Source organism: Notothenia coriiceps, unplaced genomic scaffold (genome assembly GCF_000735185.1).
Source record: "Notothenia coriiceps isolate Sejong01 unplaced genomic scaffold, NC01 NC01_scaffold00037244, whole genome shotgun sequence".
In the NCBI taxonomy this organism is placed as follows: domain Eukaryota; kingdom Metazoa; phylum Chordata; class Actinopteri; order Perciformes; family Nototheniidae; genus Notothenia; species Notothenia coriiceps.
In genome coordinates this window covers 23,307,278-23,326,231 of record NW_011369945.1, presented here as the reverse complement: position 1 = coordinate 23,326,231, position 18,954 = coordinate 23,307,278, and the positions used below count along the sequence as shown (strand labels likewise).

At 40.3% G+C, this 18,954-nt stretch overlaps 2 protein-coding genes across 2 annotated transcripts in view; one reads left to right on the top strand and one right to left on the bottom strand.

Moving 5' to 3' along the window:
• Window positions 1-18,954, bottom strand: part of trmt61a (tRNA methyltransferase 61A) — a 735,410-nt gene that overhangs the window by 704,392 nt on the left and 12,064 nt on the right. The gene's annotated exons all lie outside the window — the stretch shown is intronic.
• Window positions 187-11,023, top strand: LOC104965059 (solute carrier family 12 member 9). Its single transcript, XM_010794002.1, has 14 exons — window positions 187-590; window positions 4,309-4,443; window positions 4,944-5,081; window positions 5,166-5,269; window positions 5,529-5,730; window positions 5,997-6,104; window positions 6,382-6,493; window positions 6,691-6,848; window positions 7,341-7,423; window positions 8,474-8,598; window positions 8,704-8,896; window positions 8,986-9,160; window positions 9,396-9,542; window positions 9,663-11,023. The coding sequence occupies exons 1-14, from the start codon at window positions 368-370 to the stop codon at window positions 10,592-10,594; spliced, it is 2,835 nt and encodes a 944-aa protein (XP_010792304.1). The 5' UTR covers window positions 187-367; the 3' UTR covers window positions 10,595-11,023.

Here is an 18,954-nt window from a genome sequence, read left to right as displayed (position 1 = left end):
AGTTGTTCCAGTCTTTCAGGCAGGAAACTGCAAAAGCTAGTTATGTAGGTAGGCTAGGGTGTTTGGGCTAGCTAAATGCTAAACAAAGTAACCGGTGGATTAATTAAGGAGAAACTAGAACTGATTGGATGAGCCCATTACAGGAGGCGGTGTCGTCTGATCATGAGCACACCCTCCCTCATTACTTGCATTAGGTGATGAGCGTCGGTGGAGGTTTATGACGGTTCCTCGACTAAGTTAGCTAACTGCTGATTCGAACGTTGGAAAATGTCACCATAGCTAGCAAGAAGACGGCCGGTTGAAACTGTTCTGTTCAGTTGAAACCAGCGAGCTGAATGTATCGGTAATTACTACTAACTTATCTACCATGTCGGAAAAGACTCCTCTTCTACATTACCGACTTACTAGCGGAAGCACCAGCCCGGAGCCGAAAAATGTCCCCGACCGTAGCAAGGCCAAGGCGGGCAAAGGCCGTCTATGGCATGGTCTATGGGCCAAGGAGACGGGCGACCGGAAGCTCGGAGTGGTGTTTGGCGTGGTCGTACCAACGCTACTGTCCATGTTTAGCGTCGTTGTATTTCTGCGAATTGGTGAGTAAAAGAGTGCAAATAAATGTTAAACTTTGGTTTGATTGTTAATTTCCCAAACATTCCGTGTTAGACCGAACAAATGTATAAATGAACGAATAGTTTGAAAAAGGTTCCTCCCGGCTAAATTGGCTGGCGGTGTGGTGTGTTCTCTTTTTTAATAGTCAGGTGGTGGAGGCTTACAAGGAAATTGTATCCATTTTAGTAGTGGCTGCAAGCCTCGAAAATCACTACCATAACTACATTTAAGTCCAGATAAAATGCAAATAATATCACTTACATATGTGTCATCGTTGTATTATAATCCATTATTTTCTTAGCTACATATTCATGTATCCGTTGTCTTTTTTCAATGATATATTTAATGTTTAGCTAAAATGTGAAAAATACTAATCAAAGTTTCCCAGCACCCATGGTAACAACTTCAGCTTGCTTGTTTGGTTTGGTCCAATGAATTGTCCAAATTCCCAAGAACCTTAAGTAATTTACTCTTAATTCCATCACTAGACACAGGTGGAATAATGTAATATGATTAAATTACTTTAAACAAATTAAATCTGTAAAATGATCTTGCATGTAACTTTGCAAACAGAGTAACGGCCCGTCCACACACAGGCATGAAAAAAATCTTGATGCTGGGCGTGTCTGAAGCTTGGCGATTTCACGCGCCCAACAACAACCAATCAGGAATCTCCCAGGAATCTCCCGCCCGCCCCCGGCATACAAAGCCTGTCCATTCAATGTTAAAACGAAGTAAACTGGATATAAACTCCCCAAACAGGTGAAAACCTACCAGTTTCACCAACTGTCTCTGCCACCTCCCTCCATGCCTTGTTCCTCCGGTTTAGTTCCCGGTAGGTGAACAGAGAGCAGTCGTAAGGACCGGGACATTTCCTACAGCGATGATTAATTTATCCTCCATTTNTCCTGGTTTTGACCCTGCCTGTCCCTGACCTGAATAAACTGAACATTGCTATACACTGGTTGTATCTGAGTCGTGCTATTGGGTTCTGATCTGTACCTGTGATCGTGACACAGTCCTCGTCAATTCCAAACCAAAAATCATAGCATCTTCAACTCTGCCACCTCCAGATTAGGGCTGAACGATTCATCGATTTTAAATCGAAATCGCGATTTTAAATGATGCAATTATCAAATCGCAAAGCCTGCTTTTTTTAAAAGTTGTTTTGTTCTTCTTGTGTGTCAGTCATCCACACCAATCAGAAGTGCTGTGCTCCATATGTACCAGCCGTTGTTAACCAATCAGAAGTGGCCCATGATAGAAGGTGATAGACAGATCGATCCAATCACCTGCCAAGTATCTTTGAAATACTTTTCCAAATGGCTTCCAAATGGAGCTTTCAGATGGTTTGGTGAAACAAACCATCTGAGTCAGGTTAGTAATGCTCCATCACATGTTGTAAATCTATTACAGGGAGAATCTTAAACTGAAACTTGACTTTAAATCAACCCAACTGAAGTTTCATGTAAGTTTAGTTCTTTCACTCGTAGCTCGGGCTGCGGGGGTGCTAGAGACGGGAGCACGTTGATACGACCTTCCTAGCCGGAGATATGGCCGCATTTTACAATAAACTTCCGTTGGGTCGCTTAAAAACAAATATCGCAAATCAAATCGAAATATCTGTCAGAAAAATCGCAATTAGATTATTTCCCCAAACCGTGCAGCCCTAGTTGTGATTATACAAAAAAGCAGAAAAACATAAGATATCTCAAAAAATAAAATAAAACAGAACTAAAAAGTTAAGAGGAAGAGTTCGCTCAGAAATAAATAGACACGCTGAATTCCTGAAACCTCAATGTGGTTTTTAAGAAAACTGAATAATGGCAGTGGATTTGGCCTGAAATAGGTTAATGTCATTCATTGTAAGGTGTTATATCATCTGTATCCAAGGAACGTTTTGAAATGAACAGCCAAGAAATAACCAAATATGGTAGATTTTGCATCTGTCAAGTAAATCGTGAGAGATGTCCACCACAAAGGCAGGTGATTTGTTGAATTAATATAGTCTTGAAGTCAAAATGTTAGTTTTAGACACTGGTTGATGAGTAATTCTACTTCTAATAGAGTATTTTTGGAGATGTTTAAATCTGTAAATCATGTGACAACACTGTGATGAGAGATTAGAAACAACAAGGGGGTTCATTTACACGTCACGCTGTCAGCTGCCTGCTTAATCTGTAACATGCTATAATTAACCAACTAATAGTCATTATATCCACTTTACTGATGATTGTTTCACGGAAATCTCATTGTGTTTTGTGAAAAATGTCGTGATATCGCCCAGCCCTCCTGTTATGATGTCCTGTTACCTAACTTCTTCTCCAGTCATCTCGATATGAAAATGCTAACACCTAGCAGTCATTTACTTATTAAAGTCCTCACCTCCAGGTCGTCCAGGAGCCCAGCGAGATCCAGACCTCTATTAGCAGCATCCCAGTAATGGTATGGCCGGATGTCTTTGAACCCAGCATCAGCAAACACACTGTTGTGGTTCTCTGGGAGGAGGAACAACACACAGTAGATCATTAAAACCTTAAATAAACTTTTGATCCAACTGTGACCCTTCATTGTACAGAAAGATTGACAGAGAACGTAGCAATAAGGTAGCAAGAAGGTTTTAAGGAATACAAAAAAGTCCTTTTCAATATAAAGTTGTGCAGTGATGACACATTTTTGAAGACTGACCCTGAATTTAGCATTGCAAGGGTTAAGTGATGTGATTTTTAAATCCACAATAATGTGAGATTATTGCACAAAATCTCTGTAGCAAACATTCATGATATGTATTTACAGATAATAATCTCCAGATATCAACACCACTTTAAGATTTCTGAAGTAAAAAGCTAACTTTTTTTTAACTAGGCTATAAGGAACTACAGCACGGTCACATGACTTCACGTCACCACCGCTAAGCTAAAGGAGGCTAATGTTGGGCTATAAAGGAACTACAGCACGGTCACATGACTTCACGTCGCCACCGCTAAGCTAAAGGAGGCTAATGTTGGGCTATAAAGGAACTACAGCACGGTCACATGACTTCACGTCACCACCGCTAAGCTAAAGGAGNGGAGGTGGCAGAGACAGTTGGTGAAACTGGTAGGTTTTCACCTGTTTGGGGAGTTTATATCCAACAAAGCCTGTCCATTCAATGTTAAAACGAAGTAAACTGGATATAAACTCCCCAAACAGGTGAAAACCTACCAGTTTCACCAACTGTCTCTGCCACCTCCCTCCATGCCTTGTTCCTCCGGTTTAGTTCCCGGTAGGTGAACAGAGAGCAGTCGTAAGGACCGGGACATTTCCTACAGCGATGATTAATTTATCCTCCATTTTATGACATATGGAAAAGACCGCAGCGGTATCTGACACAGTACACGCGGTTTGATTGGCTAGCGCTTGCACTGGCGGGATTTGCATAAACTGGATTTGATTGGCTGATGCCAGCTTCGCAAGCATCGGGAGCATCAAAAGTTGAACATTGCTCAACTTTTGATGCTCACGATGCTTGCAAAGCCATGCTCCGCTCCCCACAATGCAGTTCGGCGAAGATTAAAACTCTTCTACGTCACCCCATTCAAGGAATGGGCGAAACTTTGAAAGATTTTTTTCATGCCTGTGTGTGGACGGGCCGTAACGCTTCAGGCCTAAAGTTGAACATTGGTCTACATTACTAATCCTATTTCCTCCTACCTCTTGTAGGATTTGTTGTGGGTCAAGCAGGGGTCTATCAGTCCATTGTGATGTTCCTAGTGGCCTACCTAATTATCACAATGACAGTGCTTTCCGTCTGTGCCATCTCCACGAATGGGGCTTTAGATGCTGGAGGAGCCTACTGTATCCTTTGCTGCCCAGAGAGACTTGTGCTGCAGTTTAAAAGCCTCACTCGGGTGTCTGCTGTTTATTAAGCCTGTCTAATGGATTAAGGAAAAAAAAAAGTTCCTGCTTTTCATTTCTTCCCAGGTTTTGATTTATCCACAACTGTATGGTACAGGCTTGCGTTTGGTCTAAATCTGTCAGGTGGTTGATCTGTAACCATGTCTATTAGGGCTGCACGATTTGGGGTAATAATCTAATTGCGATTTTTCTGACAGATATTTCGATTCGATTTGTGATATTTGTTTTTAAGCGACCCAACGGAAGTTTATTGTAAAATGCGGCCATATCTCCGGCTAGGAAGGTGCGTATCAATCGCAGGCTATTGCGATTTGATAATCGCATCATTTCAAATTTCGATTTAAAATCGATTAATCGTTCAGCCCTAATGTCTATCAACCTAACATATTGTGTCAAATCATAGTTTTTTCCACAAAGAATCCCTTAACTTGTATCCCCAGATATGATCAGCCGAGCCCTTGGTCCAGAGTTTGGTGGCAGCATTGGGATCATGTTTTTCTTTGCCAATGTATGCGGCAGTGCTCTCTATGTTTTGGGTCTGGTTGAGGCTATCATGTCTACTTTTGGCATCCCAGAAGGTAAAGTATGTTAGGGCATGGTGTGATATCTTGGCATGAGTGTGTTGATATACCAATAATAAACCCTGTTTTGCCGTCCCTCAGAGGGTTCTGCAGTTGTCGGAGGTCTCCAGGTGTTGCCCTCAGGATACTGGTGGTCTCTGCTGTACGGCACTGCCTTGCTTTTCATTTGTTTCATTGTCTGCTTGGTGAGACTTCATTATTATTATTTTTACTGCACATGCTTATACAAAACTTTTTTAGATGCTTTGTTGTTTGTAATTTTCACAATATGTTTTGATGATTAATTCAACACTTACAAACGTTTATCTTAAAAAAACTTTTAGCAGAGTTTTGAAAACTGTTAAGTTTCTCCATAGGCCACAAGTAATGACAATTTTTAAATGTAATTGTCATCAAGGCAAGATTGATCGCTAACTCTTAAATCCAACTGGCCTGTCCTTACAGGTGGGAGCCCACATCTATGCCAAAGCCACCTTTGTTATCGTCATCATATTCTTCGTAGTCTTGACTACCATCTTCATCAATTTTATCATTGTGGGGCCCATTGTGGTGATGTTGCCAGGGAATTCTGGGCTGAACGGTACCAGCACGAGAACCGCAAATTATACTGGCTTCCGGCGCCACACCTTTGAGGGCAATCTATTGCGTAAGTGTTGTTTCATATTGTCAGATGTATTAACTTAGAATTGTTTATGCCCTCATCATCTTAAATCTATTTAAACAATATTGGACCTTTTTTGAAGGAAACACAGCCTTTTGATTACGTTAGCTTTAATATGTTAATCGAGGACTTTGATTTTATTTAAGCAGAAGAAGCAAACAATGTATGTAGCATGCCAGAAATCCCTTTTTAGTTTGTCTAAGTGAGCCTTTACTTTTATAACTAATCCGGCCTCCTATCACTCCTTCTAGCCAATTACACAGTAGACTACACCACTGGTGCCATGATGAGTTTTGCCAAAGTGTTTGCAGTCATGTTCAATGGCTGCACTGGGATCATGGCAGGATCCAACATGTCAGGTAAGATGGCTTTCAAACAACCTCAATAAATACATTCTTTGATGGAAAAGGATTTAGTAAAGTACATTTCACATCAATAATAAATGTAGACCAAATTGTTCCGCAACCTCTTGGAGAAAAGCCTTTAAAAATGAGTTAAGGCAGGTCTAGAACTGTGGGAAATTGGTGGATCCAACCCCCAATCGAAGACACAGTACTTGACAGATGTATAGCAGATTATAGCTTTAATAGATTACAGTCTGTTTTTAATAATCAACTTTTGTTATCTGATTTCCAGGTGACCTGAAAAACCCCAGCTATGCCATCCCAAGAGGAACGCTTGCTGCTGTTCTTACAACTTTCATTACATACAATGTGCTGAGTCTGCTGGTTGCGGGGTCCTGTGAACGGTAAAACACACTCACACGGTCAAACACATTAAGCAGTGCTCCGTTGAATGCTATTGATTTATATATATAAAAAAAAATATCAGAACCCTGTAGTCACTTAAATCGGTTAATGTCAATGCTTAAAAATTATCTGGCTTTATTAACACATTAAGTTTGATAATGTGGTCTATTTTTTAACATCTTTCTATTGTCCTTAGTAACCTTCTCCAAAAAGACTACAATTTCCTGGGAGACATCAATATATGGCCACCACTGGTGACAATTGGGATTTACTCCTCCACCATTTCTGCTGCCATGAGTAACCTGATAGGGGCCTCCAGGATCCTGTATGCCCTCTCCAAAGACAACCTGTTTGGTGAGGTTATTGCTGCATTACTCTGCTGCCGAGTTATTTGCAGATTGGGGATTCAGCTAATTTGGCCTCGACTTTTTCTGTAGTGAGAAGATTTAAACTGCTTCTCCTGCTTGTTTTGGTTAAGATCAGGGCTAAATAGTTGATTCATAGCATACAAAAGCATATCAAACTCCAGCTGGTCTTTTATAAAGCTGAGTCAACGTTTTAATAATCAGCCATCTGTTGAAAGAGGCCTCCCATGTAAAATGTGAGAACTTGACACTTGTTATTAATTTCATCATGTCTTGTTTCTCAAGTGGAGGCATGTTCATCTGGAAAGCATCGTTTGACAACAGATGGCTTCCAGTCTTGCCTTTTCTCTGAAGAAGCAGAACAAAAATCCTATCATTGTGTGTTGGGCGTAAGGGCGAGTGCAGTATGACTCAGTTGTTTATCTGATTCAGGAGCAATAACAGTGACTATTTCTTATGATAATGCTTTACATTTCTACAGGTGGTTTCCTGGCCCTGGTTAGGAAAACCTCTCTGAGTGGGAACCCCTGGTTCTCTGTGCTTGTGTCCTGGCTGCTTGTACAGGTAAGCTAGGAATGTGTGAGGAGTGGGGACAGTTTTCCTCTGTGCATAACATTGAGAGTGACTCTCCTTGAGCTCTACTAAAGCTGACATTGCTATACTCTATCCCCCTTCCTGTTCCACCATAATTCTTTGCATGTTAGTTTAGTGACTTCGTTCACATATTTGCTTGTAAAATTACTTTTTAGCAACTCTCCAAACTGAGTTTTTTTACAAATACACACAAAGCCATCCACGAACCATTATTAATAACTAGAGAAGAACAATAAAGGGCAGTCAAATATTATTAAAGCTATATAAATATACAGGTGTTGATTTCAGTAACGTTTAGAAAATGCAGTGATGCCCTGTGTGGAGTTAAAAGGAACAGTAAAGCTGGAATTGAGGCAAATAAATTAGCAGCTGCCAATCTGATGGATCACTGTCAGATTCGGATCTACTGCCCCTTCATCTTTTGGTGCAAAACATTATTTACTCCGCTTCGGATTGGTTGACCAATTGTCAAATGAAGCTTGAAAGGTGTGCCCAGGGAGACAGAGCAGGGTACTTTCCAGCTAAACTAGTAAGTGAACTCTTCATTTCACTACCATGCAACTTCTTATAAGCATATTACCTAACAAGGATAGCAAGGTTTGTTGATTCTTGGAGTTGATGGGCTTGCATAGTATAGCTTTTTATGAAAAACAGTTAGGCTGTTTCACAGGATGGTTCCTGCAGTCTAGATTGTGGGACTTGTAATAATAATAATACATGAGACTTGTATAGCGCTTTTCTAGAAACTCAAAGACGCTTTGACAGGAAAAAAAAAAAAAAGAGAGAATGGGGGGGGGTCAGTTGTTGAATGCAGTGTTGAACAGGTGGGTTTTGAGTGATGTATTGTTTGTATACATTGTTCTGGGCTTGCATACTTTTGGTTGCTACAATATTGCAAATTGTATTTGTGAATGTTTAAAATGTGTAGCTGTAACCTGAATGAGATCAGAGCAGCACAAGATTTAAAACATATTGATAAGATCTGTAAGCCAAACTGTTGTTTCTTATTTATTCCACTAGGTGGTGCTGTTCGCTGGTCAATTGAACACCATTGCTAGTATTGTAACCATCTTCTTCTTGTTGGTCTATGCTGCTGTGAACCTGGCCTGTTTGGCTCTTGAATTGGCTTCTGCACCAAACTTCAGGTACGGTACAGGATATTTGAACGGTTTCTGTTTTCTTTTGGATGATTCCAAAATAAAGGTATTTTTCAATCCACATTCTGTCATGATATTTGTTTTGTTTTTCAGACCCTCGTTCCGTTGTTTTACATGGCATACCTGCACGCTGGGCATTCTTGGCTCACTGGTCATGATGTTCCTGATCAATGCCATTTATGCATTTGGCAGCATAGCCTTTATGCTGCTGCTGCTGATGCTTATCCACTACCTTGGTCCTATCAGCAACTGGGGCTACATCAGCCAGGCGCTCATCTTCCACCAGGTGTCACAAACAAGCTATTGTCTCACTGAAACTACAATATGATGGAAGTTTGTATGAATAACTACATCATCACATCTTTATTCCCTCAGGTGCGCAAGTACCTGTTGATGTTGGATGTGCGTAAGGACCATGTGAAGTTCTGGAGGCCCCAGCTGTTATTGATGGTGGCTAACCCTCGAAGCTGTACAGGTCTCATGACCTTTATTAATGACCTGAAGAAGAGTGGCCTCTATGTACTAGGACATGTAAAGCTGGGTTTACTTGGTAAGAATTGTGTAGGTAGAAGATGGATTCATAACTAGTTTTGTGTTAATGTGTCATATGAAACCTAAACTTTATATTATTAAAAACTCAGCTACTGAAGGCTTTAAGATCGGGTTTTGCTTTTTAAAGCCTCTAAGGAGCCTTTTTCCTCCACTGTGTAAATGTTTCAACATTAGAATTAATGCAGGATGGTTCTTTTAAGCACACTTTTGAGATTATGTGTGTGTTTCTGCAGATGGGTTGCCATCTGATCCTCTGCAGAGCCGTTATGACTCCTGGCTGTCTCTAGTGGATCATCTCAACATAAAGGCATTTGTCAACCTTACCCTGGCAAACTCTGTCCGACATGGAGTTCAGAACTTGCTTTTCATCACAGGCTTTGGTAGGCAAGTTTCAATTGCAACTCTATGGCAATGTTTTATTTTCATTATTGAAATATAGTTGCGTAAAATGCAAACTTAACAGTTCTAATCCAAATATACATTTGTCTGTTTGCTTCTAGGCGGAATGAGGCCAAACACCCTTGTCCTTGGTTTTTATGATGACTGCATCCCTGAAGATGACCTTCAAGGTAAAATGCTCTTGTCTACAGGCACTGGCTTTGATGCAGTGAATCCATCCATAGACCGCGGCGAGCAACGCTCTCCCTTCTTCCCTGATGTGAGGGGTGCCTACGACCTAAAAGATCTTGGGGAAGAGGAATATGTGTCTCTGATTGCTGACGCGGTCAAAATGGGAAAGAATGTGACTCTGGCTCGTAACTTTAACCAATTCAACCGAGAGGTCTTGGTGTCAGGGAAAAAGATTCATAGCCACCGACGCATGAAGGGGCCATTTGTCGACGTGTGGCCTTTGAATCTGCTTCGACCAGACAGCCGCGCTTACGTCGACATCTGCTCACTGTTCTTACTGCAGCTGGCCTGCGTGCTTCAAGAGACCCGTGCCTGGAAGCATGCACGACTCCGCCTCTTCTTGTGTGTGGAAGCTGGTTGCAGTCTGAAGAAAGAGGAGGAGAAGAAGCTCCGGTCGATGCTAAAGGAGCTAAGGATTTCAGCTCAGGTGCAGATGGTGGCGTGGGACCAAGTAATGGAGCTACACTGGCAGAGACGAGGAGGAAAAGTAGGGGGGAATCTGGCAGAGTCTTTGCTGAACGAGGAGATGGACAGACAAGAGGAAGTTGAGAAGGAAGACGTTTTCCAAATATTTCCCAACAATGCTGCTCGGATGACAGATGAATATATCTGTGCTGTCAACAATTTGATACGAAGACACGGTGCCCCTAAGCCTGCTGTGCGTTTCCTGTATTTGCCCCGGCCACCAGCAGACACAAGCCTTTACTGTACCTACCTCCACCAAGTGGACATGTTGAGTAGAGACCTCGGCCCAACTTTGCTGATCCAGGGAGTTACTCCTGTGGTCACTACTGACCTCTAAAGCTCTTGACAGTTAATCTAGCCTGATCTGATATTGGACTATGCCTCTTGCCACCAGTTTATTATTATTATTATTATTATTGCATTAATATAGGTCATGTTTCACTTAATTTTTTTTTCACTCAAATTGATTTGGTGAAAGCAAGTTTACTTCTGATGGATATTGAAAGTTATAAGTGTTTGTCTGTTTCATCGTCACTTGGGTATGGTGCTATAGTGGAATAGAAATGAGTGATTTGCACATCTTGTGGGGTCAAAATAGTATAGATCCCTGCAGTTCCCTAGTAGTGAAATAATGTTGCCACACAGGGACTGCTTTCCTTTCCTTGACTTTTGTAAATGGAAAAATACTAAATGTATTTATTGTATTGTCACATGTTTCTTTCCTACAATTTTAAATGAAATTCAGAAAATAAAGATATATGAAAGTAAATAACCATTTGTTGTGTGTTTTTTAAAAGATGGCCTTGTATGCATTTGTCCAATTTGGTATGTCAAGAGAGCCAGATTCTCCTCAGTCTTTGCTGTTGAATGCCAGCAGAGGGCGATGTATGCCCAGAATGATGACTGCGGATGTTCTCTCCCAAGACTGCCTTAAATCTGTACTTTGAGAACAAGTAGGCCAATCTGATGCTACAGGTTTTGTCTCGTATACTAGCAGGACACTATTTCAATCTGAATTGTTATGTTTGTAAGGAAGTAAGAGTTTATTATTGTTTCACAGCACCATTTAAGATAATCATATTTGAATATAGTGTAGCTATTTCTTGATTCTTTCCCAAAGGAGCAAAAATATATCCATCACTGACAAAATGTCTACATATCATTGGGTTCATTGGAAACAAATGTTATTCACCTCACATGTAAACTTACTAGAGCAAGAAACCGACATGTACAACCAAGATAAGGATGCCAAGCTTTCATACAACATTTTTATTTATGAATATATTGGTACCACTTTAAAATAAGACTACCCTTATAAAGGGTTTATAATGAAGTTATGAATTAGGTTGTAAACACTTTATTAATCATTAAGAACCATTTATAAACCAGTTCTAACGTAGTTTTCATACATCAACACAGGCTCACTATTTGGCAAGAGGACTAAGCCTTATATTGGCTTCTTAGAGAGAATCAACTCAGTGAACAACAGATACCAAGGATGCTGACTGATGAAGAAGACGGAGTAAGCTAGGTAGCCAATATAAGGCTTAGCAGTACAGATAAATGTGGGCTCACCATTTGGCAAGCAACCGGTCACAGGTGTCCTGTTTATCTCATGTCGTATAAAAGTGTATTAATGGTTTATAAAGTATTCACAACCTAATTATTAAATGAATTGCAAACTATTCGTAAACCCTTTATAAGGGTAGTCTTATTGTAAAGTGGTACTAATATATTTATAGTTTTGGTTTTGTTGTTGGATTGTATGAACAACGTATCAAAAGGACAGTTTATTTCTTACATTTTTTTTTCATTTCATTTAATCGTTTATTTGAATAGGGACAATGCACATTAATGAACACTTAACACAAATAATGCTTGAAGTGTAAATATGCCGGATTTTTTGCTTTGAGCTAATTTCCATCCTTAGTCCCTGACATATAACATATAAGAACAAAGACATTTATAAACATAGAAGAAAAAAAAATACATGATATGCAAAAAGAGCAAGAGCACAGTGGCGGCGCCAGATATTTTCTTTTGGGGGTGCTGTGGGGTAGCTTGACGTTTCATAGAGGGAGCTCAAACATTTAGCGTTTCTCATTAATGTCCCGGGCGCGACAGTTGAATTTTCTACTGCAACACTCCCCACACGCACATACACAGTGTATCCGCAACTGTTACAATGAAGGCTCGATAATCAGCTCACGGCATATAACAGGGATAAAGTGCTATTTTTTTTTACAAGTGGGGGGTGGACCTAACATCCTCTAGGCTCTAGGGGGGTCCGGGGGCATGCTCCCCCTGGAAGATTTTTTTTTTAAATATTGAAATTAAATGCATCTATCTGGTGCACTTTGAGAGCAACATTAAGAGATCTATGGATACATCTCTCATCAACACCCATATGAAACAGAACTGTAAACAGATTTTCTATTTCTTTATGGATATTTTACAAATCACTCTCCTTTTAAACTGTATTCTTGTTTTACTGTCTACTTATTTTTCTATATAATGATAATATAAACGTGTGCCTCAGAAATACTTATTTACATTAATCGTGAACAAACTGTTTTGAGACCCACTGAGATAACTTAGACTAAAGTTAACTATCCAAACACTGAGAGAGTCCTTTACTTCACCTGAGCTGAGGTTATCTGAGACTTTCAGTCTGACAGGAGAGAGTTCTCCCTCCACCTTGTTGTTGAAAAAGCTCCTTATATCCGTTAGCGTAGCTAGCACCAGATGCTAACCACAACGATCTCCGGTACCGGTGCGCGCTCTCTCTCTCGCTTGCGCACACAAAATGGCTCGTGCCACACACACACAGAGCAAAGCTTGAATGAAACACAGAGACCCAGAAGTAGGCTACTTGTACTGTACTGTAGCATATTATTTTCGAATCAATCATTTTTCAAATTGTGAATTTCACACATAAAAAAAAAGACATACATTTCTTGGGTGCTTAGGGGGTGCTATGGCTATCCTGGGGGGTGCTTCAGCATACACAAGTATTTACCACATGGCAGTACAATATAGCAGCAACGACATATAAAGTGCAAGAGATGATACAAGAGCTACATAAAGTGCAAGAGGAGATACCCCTGTATTAAAGTGCATTTCTTTCTTTTTTTGCACTTTTATTGTCATTACATAGTACAGGTATGTAACGAAATGGTTTCTCTGCATTTGACTCATCCTAGTGTTAGCGGTGATTGCACGTCTGTTTGTTACTCAACCATTCTTTGAGTTAATTGAGAGTGGGACAATTGAGAGTGGGACAATCCCATATCTGAGTTGGGAGGCTATTCCAGAGTGAGCTGCCTTTTAATGGAGAGTACATTGGGACCAAAAGTGGTCCGTTTACGATGGACTTCACAGTCTCCTCTGGTTTCTGACCTAGTGCAGCGTCCAGTGTGTTTTTTGTGGATGAATTCCCCTTAGGGAGGGGGGGCCAGTGTAAATATTTATAAAAAAAGCACATACTTTTAAAAGACTTAAAATTATCAAACTCAAGAAATGGTGTTTATCAAGGATGGCACAGTTTTGGTATGAATAAGGCTTTCTGTCAAACACCTTGATAGCTCTCTTGTACAGCTGTTCTATGGGTTTCAGGTTTGTGGCGCAAGCAAACGACCAGTTTTAAAACAGTATTCAATGTGGGATAGAATCATACAGTGGAGGTATGACTTTGCAGCATTGACAGTTAAGAAGGGTCTGATTTGTTTAAAATGTTGCAAGTTGAATTTAATAGTATTGGATACTTTCTTGATATGTTTCTTAAAATTCAAGATTATTCAAAAAATACAGTAGAGTGCAGCACGCATGCCCCCAGTTTTGGAACAGGATGACGGGAGCAAAGCAATGTACTGCTGTGGGCAGTGCAGCAGTAAAATATGTTTTCATCAATTGTTTTTGTTTTGCGACTGTGTAACTTTTCTAAAGAGACTGTGCTAGACCAGCTGTGTGTGCATGTAAAAATTGTTCTTTTTGTCAGAGTAATTTTGTGGCTTTGGTGGGAACATACATGACGGCTTCAGTATCCCGCTGGCAAGGGCTGTTTGATGGCGAGGGACAAATTCTAATGGGTTTTGCTTTTTTTTTGTCCTCCCGTTTGATTTTCCAAACGTGTTGCGTGCCTACTTCAATCTACCATTTGTAATACACTGACTATGGATAAGTAGCTCACACAACCCCACCTCAAAACATCTAAATGATCCTGTTAATACTCAGGGCTTTTCCATTCTTTCTAAAAATAATTGAGACAATGCAAACCTGACATTTTCACTGAGCACACAGACGATCTAAACATTTCCAAGGGCACGGTATTTAGGAATTAGAGTGGAGTAGGCCAGTATTCGGCGAGCATGTGCATTCTCCAAACAGGTGTTCAACCATGTCATAAAGGGGAATGTCTTGAATACTAAACAAAATGTCTCCTGCTTTTGGTTATATAAGGTAGAAGACCTATGCACATGGACATATTATCAGCATAATTCATCTGGTTTGTCATTTGACAAATGTAGCAACCCCTCATCTGGAGAGTTGCATTACTTATAATGCAATGACAACTATCCTGAATTACGCAGTATATCATTTGGCATTGGAAGTGGGTGGTGGGCGATGGCGAGACTACCTGCTGGTTGAGAGCTGAAACCATCTGTAGCATATCACGTTGGTTAGTAAAAAAATCCACGCGTTGGCAACTACAAGAACTGACACCTGCATGCACGTCACTGACAACGTACATGTGGGATGGAGTGTGTTCACAGATGGAGACAGAATGGTCTCCAAGTACCATAAATATTTACCACGTTGACAGTCGAGACGGGAAGCATGAGCATCTAAGATATAGTGGAGTATTGAGTATCTTTTTTGGATGGAACTCTTTTGGATAGCAATACAGTGTTGGTCCTCTGCTAGGGCCTGTGTTTTGTAACACAGGGATCATGTAATTGAACATTGGATTAAAGATGGACCATTAGTTTGAAATGATTTTATAGAATTAAATTGGGTGGTGAACTACTTTTTTATAAATCCTAATCATTATAATCATAGTTTCCCTTTCAGTACGATTTTTAAGGTGCCAAATATGCTTTAACTTTAAAATAAATGTAATGAACACTGTCTGTTGCTGTCTTTTCATCAATAATTGTTCAGTACTAACTAAAACAAATTGTGCTTTGTTTAACAATATGGATTACCTTAACTCACTCCATTTAATTTAAAACTGAAGTGAAGTGGCACTTCCAACAAATGTTTTTTATTTTTTCATCATCCTGTCACAGTATCAATTTCATTTTGAGAAATACTTTTATGAACTTCTGGCCATTATATCATTCTGTATCTGTATTTCATTTGCCACACTCTGGCAGATGAAATATTTAATATGCCACGAGACTTTGGCACTAAACCCTTCCAAGATATCATAAACATGTACTGACACCAGCCTACATGTCATTTATAAACTGCACGTGGGGGGGAACGTTTTCACAGAAAAACGAGGCAGGCTCCAAGTGCTATAAAGAGATACCACCACGTTGTTAAACATGCAAGTAACGGATGAAAAGTAATACATGTACAAAACGCATAAGACCTTTCTGTTGGCCTTTATTAAAATGGAAAGTAAAAAACATTACCTGGCAATATAGCTTCTTCTAATCCTTATCTCACTTTAACAGATTATCCAGGTATGAGTGTATTGATGCTCAGACCTGGATTAAGGTTTGTTTTTCATCATTGTGGTCCTCGTGTGTCTAGTTGTATGAATAAGTCACAAATATCCTAAACAAATTATAGATGTGTTCCTTCTTCTTTTCTCTCATGTTAAAAAAATACAAAAGCTTTAAGATTCAAGGCATACAAAGTAATGTGTCTTTGTTTGGTTTTACTTATGTTGCCTGTAAAGAAATATTTTTTTATTTTGAGCAAAAGACATGTATGGACATTGAGTTAAAATAAAATAAAAATCCAACATCATCTTGAAGCAGTCTTTAAATACCTACTACTAGTGACGAAGTGTTACTTTGGAAATAGCACTTGTATCGTGAAAGTACTGTAACTTCATAAAAATAGTTTTTACTTTTCTGTATGTTAACAGGGCCTACAAAAACGGATTTCCTTTACGTTCATCGGAAACAATAGACTCGATATATATTTGCCTGCTCTGAGTGTTTTTATTACTTCATCTGTGCTTTTTTTGACAATTAACTAGCAATCACATTACAGGATTGTTGTTGAACTAACACTTCAATATTTTCTACAACATAAACTCCTGGCATCCTGCACATGCTCACATACGTGGCATTACCTTTAAAGCTGCGGTTGTGTCTCTTAAAGCAAGTCACCAACCATCAACCACTGGAATCATTGTTAAGTCTGTTTTTCATTTTTTAACCACACAATCATATCAGTATTCACTGATAACAACTTGCAAGATGATCCTGCTTGACTCACTGGTTGATGCCTTCAGGATGCTGTTTGAGTCATACTAAATGTGCTATATAAATAAAACTTGATTTGATTTGATACTAGTAGTGTTACCGACGATATGGTAGCTGTCTCGTTCCTCACCCTAATACCGGGGATGCCTTTCTTCTCAAAGAGGCATTGATAATGCCAAGGACTGAGCTGATTCCGTCTCTCTGACACTTTAACTTTGAGACGTCAAAAAAGGCAAACTTAAGTTTCAACATGCCCTCCTCACATCTTTGAGCCTACAATAGTTTTCTTTCATATTATCAATAATAGTCCAGAGACGTATTGATTCTGCTTCACTGACTGTGAAGAGAGGCTGAGCTGTGTTGACCTGTGGCTTCTTTACAGTGTCACTTAAAACACATACAATTTCCTTCCATGCCATCAAGGCCAGTTCAATCAGACTTAGCTGATTATGAAATAAATGACTCCATCCAGAGGTCAGGTTTGAAGTACTGAACACAATACTTGGTTTGATATTGTGTTGTTTGTTCCAATATCTTATGTCCCACTTCGCTCTGAAAGTGGCTAAAAACATCTGAATAAGGCAATGAATATATTCCCTCACGTACTACATTACAGTATAGTTTAATGTGTAAGATGGCAATACTGTAGGCAGCTGTATTGGCATGCATCAACCCCTCTGGTGAACTAAATCCCACAGACAAAATGAAAACAAATAAGGAAAATCCGGTTTTCACCCTGGCATGTTGTGGCACTACCAGTGCTTGAATTGGGCCGGTACTCACCGGTACGCAGTACCGGCACTTCTGATTTTTACCCATGTGGTACCGGCACTTCTTACTGAGTACCGGCAAGGTGCCGGTACTCAGTAAAATGCCGGTACTCAGCCGCCGGCAATATATATTGTAAACGCAACGCAGCGCAAATGTGGGTCTGACTCTGCCTCACAGAGGGTGACTGGCTGTCTACATGACGTGGCCTGCCGACATTGCCACTTTCATACAGATCATACTAATGCCCTCGATTGGTCTCTGTGTGTCATTCAAGCTCGGGAGGGTGTGTGTTGGTGTATGTGTGGCGCGAGCGAGCGAGAAAGCGCACGCACCGGTTACGTGTGAATTGTTGTTAGCATCTGGTGCTAGCTAGCTGCGTCTAACTGGATATAAGGAGCTGTTTCAACAACAATGGTGGGAGGGAGAGTCCCTTTGCTGTCAGATCTGAGGAGCAGAGGTGATAACTAGGAGGCTCTGGTGATGGTAAAAATTACTTCTAGTCTTTAGATAGTTACTTGAGTTTAAGTTATCTCAGTGGGTCTAACGGTTCAGGTTCACCATTTATGTAAACACGATATGATTTTCCTGGTTGTCCAGAGGGTAGTGTGATTAGTAATCTATATAGCGATGAACTTACTTTACAACTCAATGATTGTTAACTAGGTTGAAAACATCGGTGTGTAAGACTAGAACTCTTTTGTGGAGAGCTACAATCTAGTGCGTTTGCTGTTCGCCTCCTCAAGAGGAGCAGGGAGATGGACGGGAGACAGGAGAGGGCCGATTCAGGATCAGACCACCACTCAGCGGTCTATTTAAATGACCAAAAGACAAATTAAAACTAAACACAGTTTCATCGTTTTTGTTTTCAGGGATCTTCGGAATATTGTATGTTATTGGTTCTATGGCCATGTACTTCGATGTGATTAATGAGTCTTAGTGATGCATAGGTATACCATTTTTTTCATATTGGGTGTCTAGTCGGGGCTTTATTTCCCCCTCAAAATGCACCAGTTGTGATTAGGAGTCCAACATTTTAAAAAAAATATTGCCGGGGGGTCAGCCCTTCTCGGACCAACGGCTTCCACTTAATAGGCGAGTGACGGTCTCCCGCATCGACCTCGACGAAATCGCTACTGCGTATGTTTTTGTGCAATGCTTCTCTAGGTGTAATAGTAGACCAGTTCGGTCCATATGGTTTTTTTTGGCGGTAGTGAGATTAAACTAGAGGCTATCACTTTGCTGCAGCAACGCTATTGACCAAAATAAGGTCCGTAGAAATGGAAAGAGCTGGACTCTTTGGGTTTTGTTGGCGGGTCAGAGACGAGGGATCATTTTAAACGCTGCTAGGTAGAAGGGTCCATATGGTTTATTTTCCCTCCTTGGGTTAACTGCACCAATATAGCAATGAGGTTGGTTTGGTAAATCTGTTTACAGTCTGTTTCGATTATGGATGTTGAGAGCCTATGTCCATGATACTCTTTCA

Bases quoted from the DNA above. Each gene is read 5' to 3' on its own strand.
- LOC104965059 (XM_010794002.1), top strand. From the start codon at position 368: ATGTCGGAAAAGACTCCTCTTCTACATTACCGACTTACTAGCGGAAGC. The intron at 5,270-5,528 runs GTGAGACTTCAT...CTGTCCTTACAG, and splicing joins TTTGTTTCATTGTCTGCTTG to GTGGGAGCCCACATCTATGC. The intron at 8,897-8,985 runs GTGTCACAAACA...TTATTCCCTCAG, and splicing joins AGGCGCTCATCTTCCACCAG to GTGCGCAAGTACCTGTTGAT.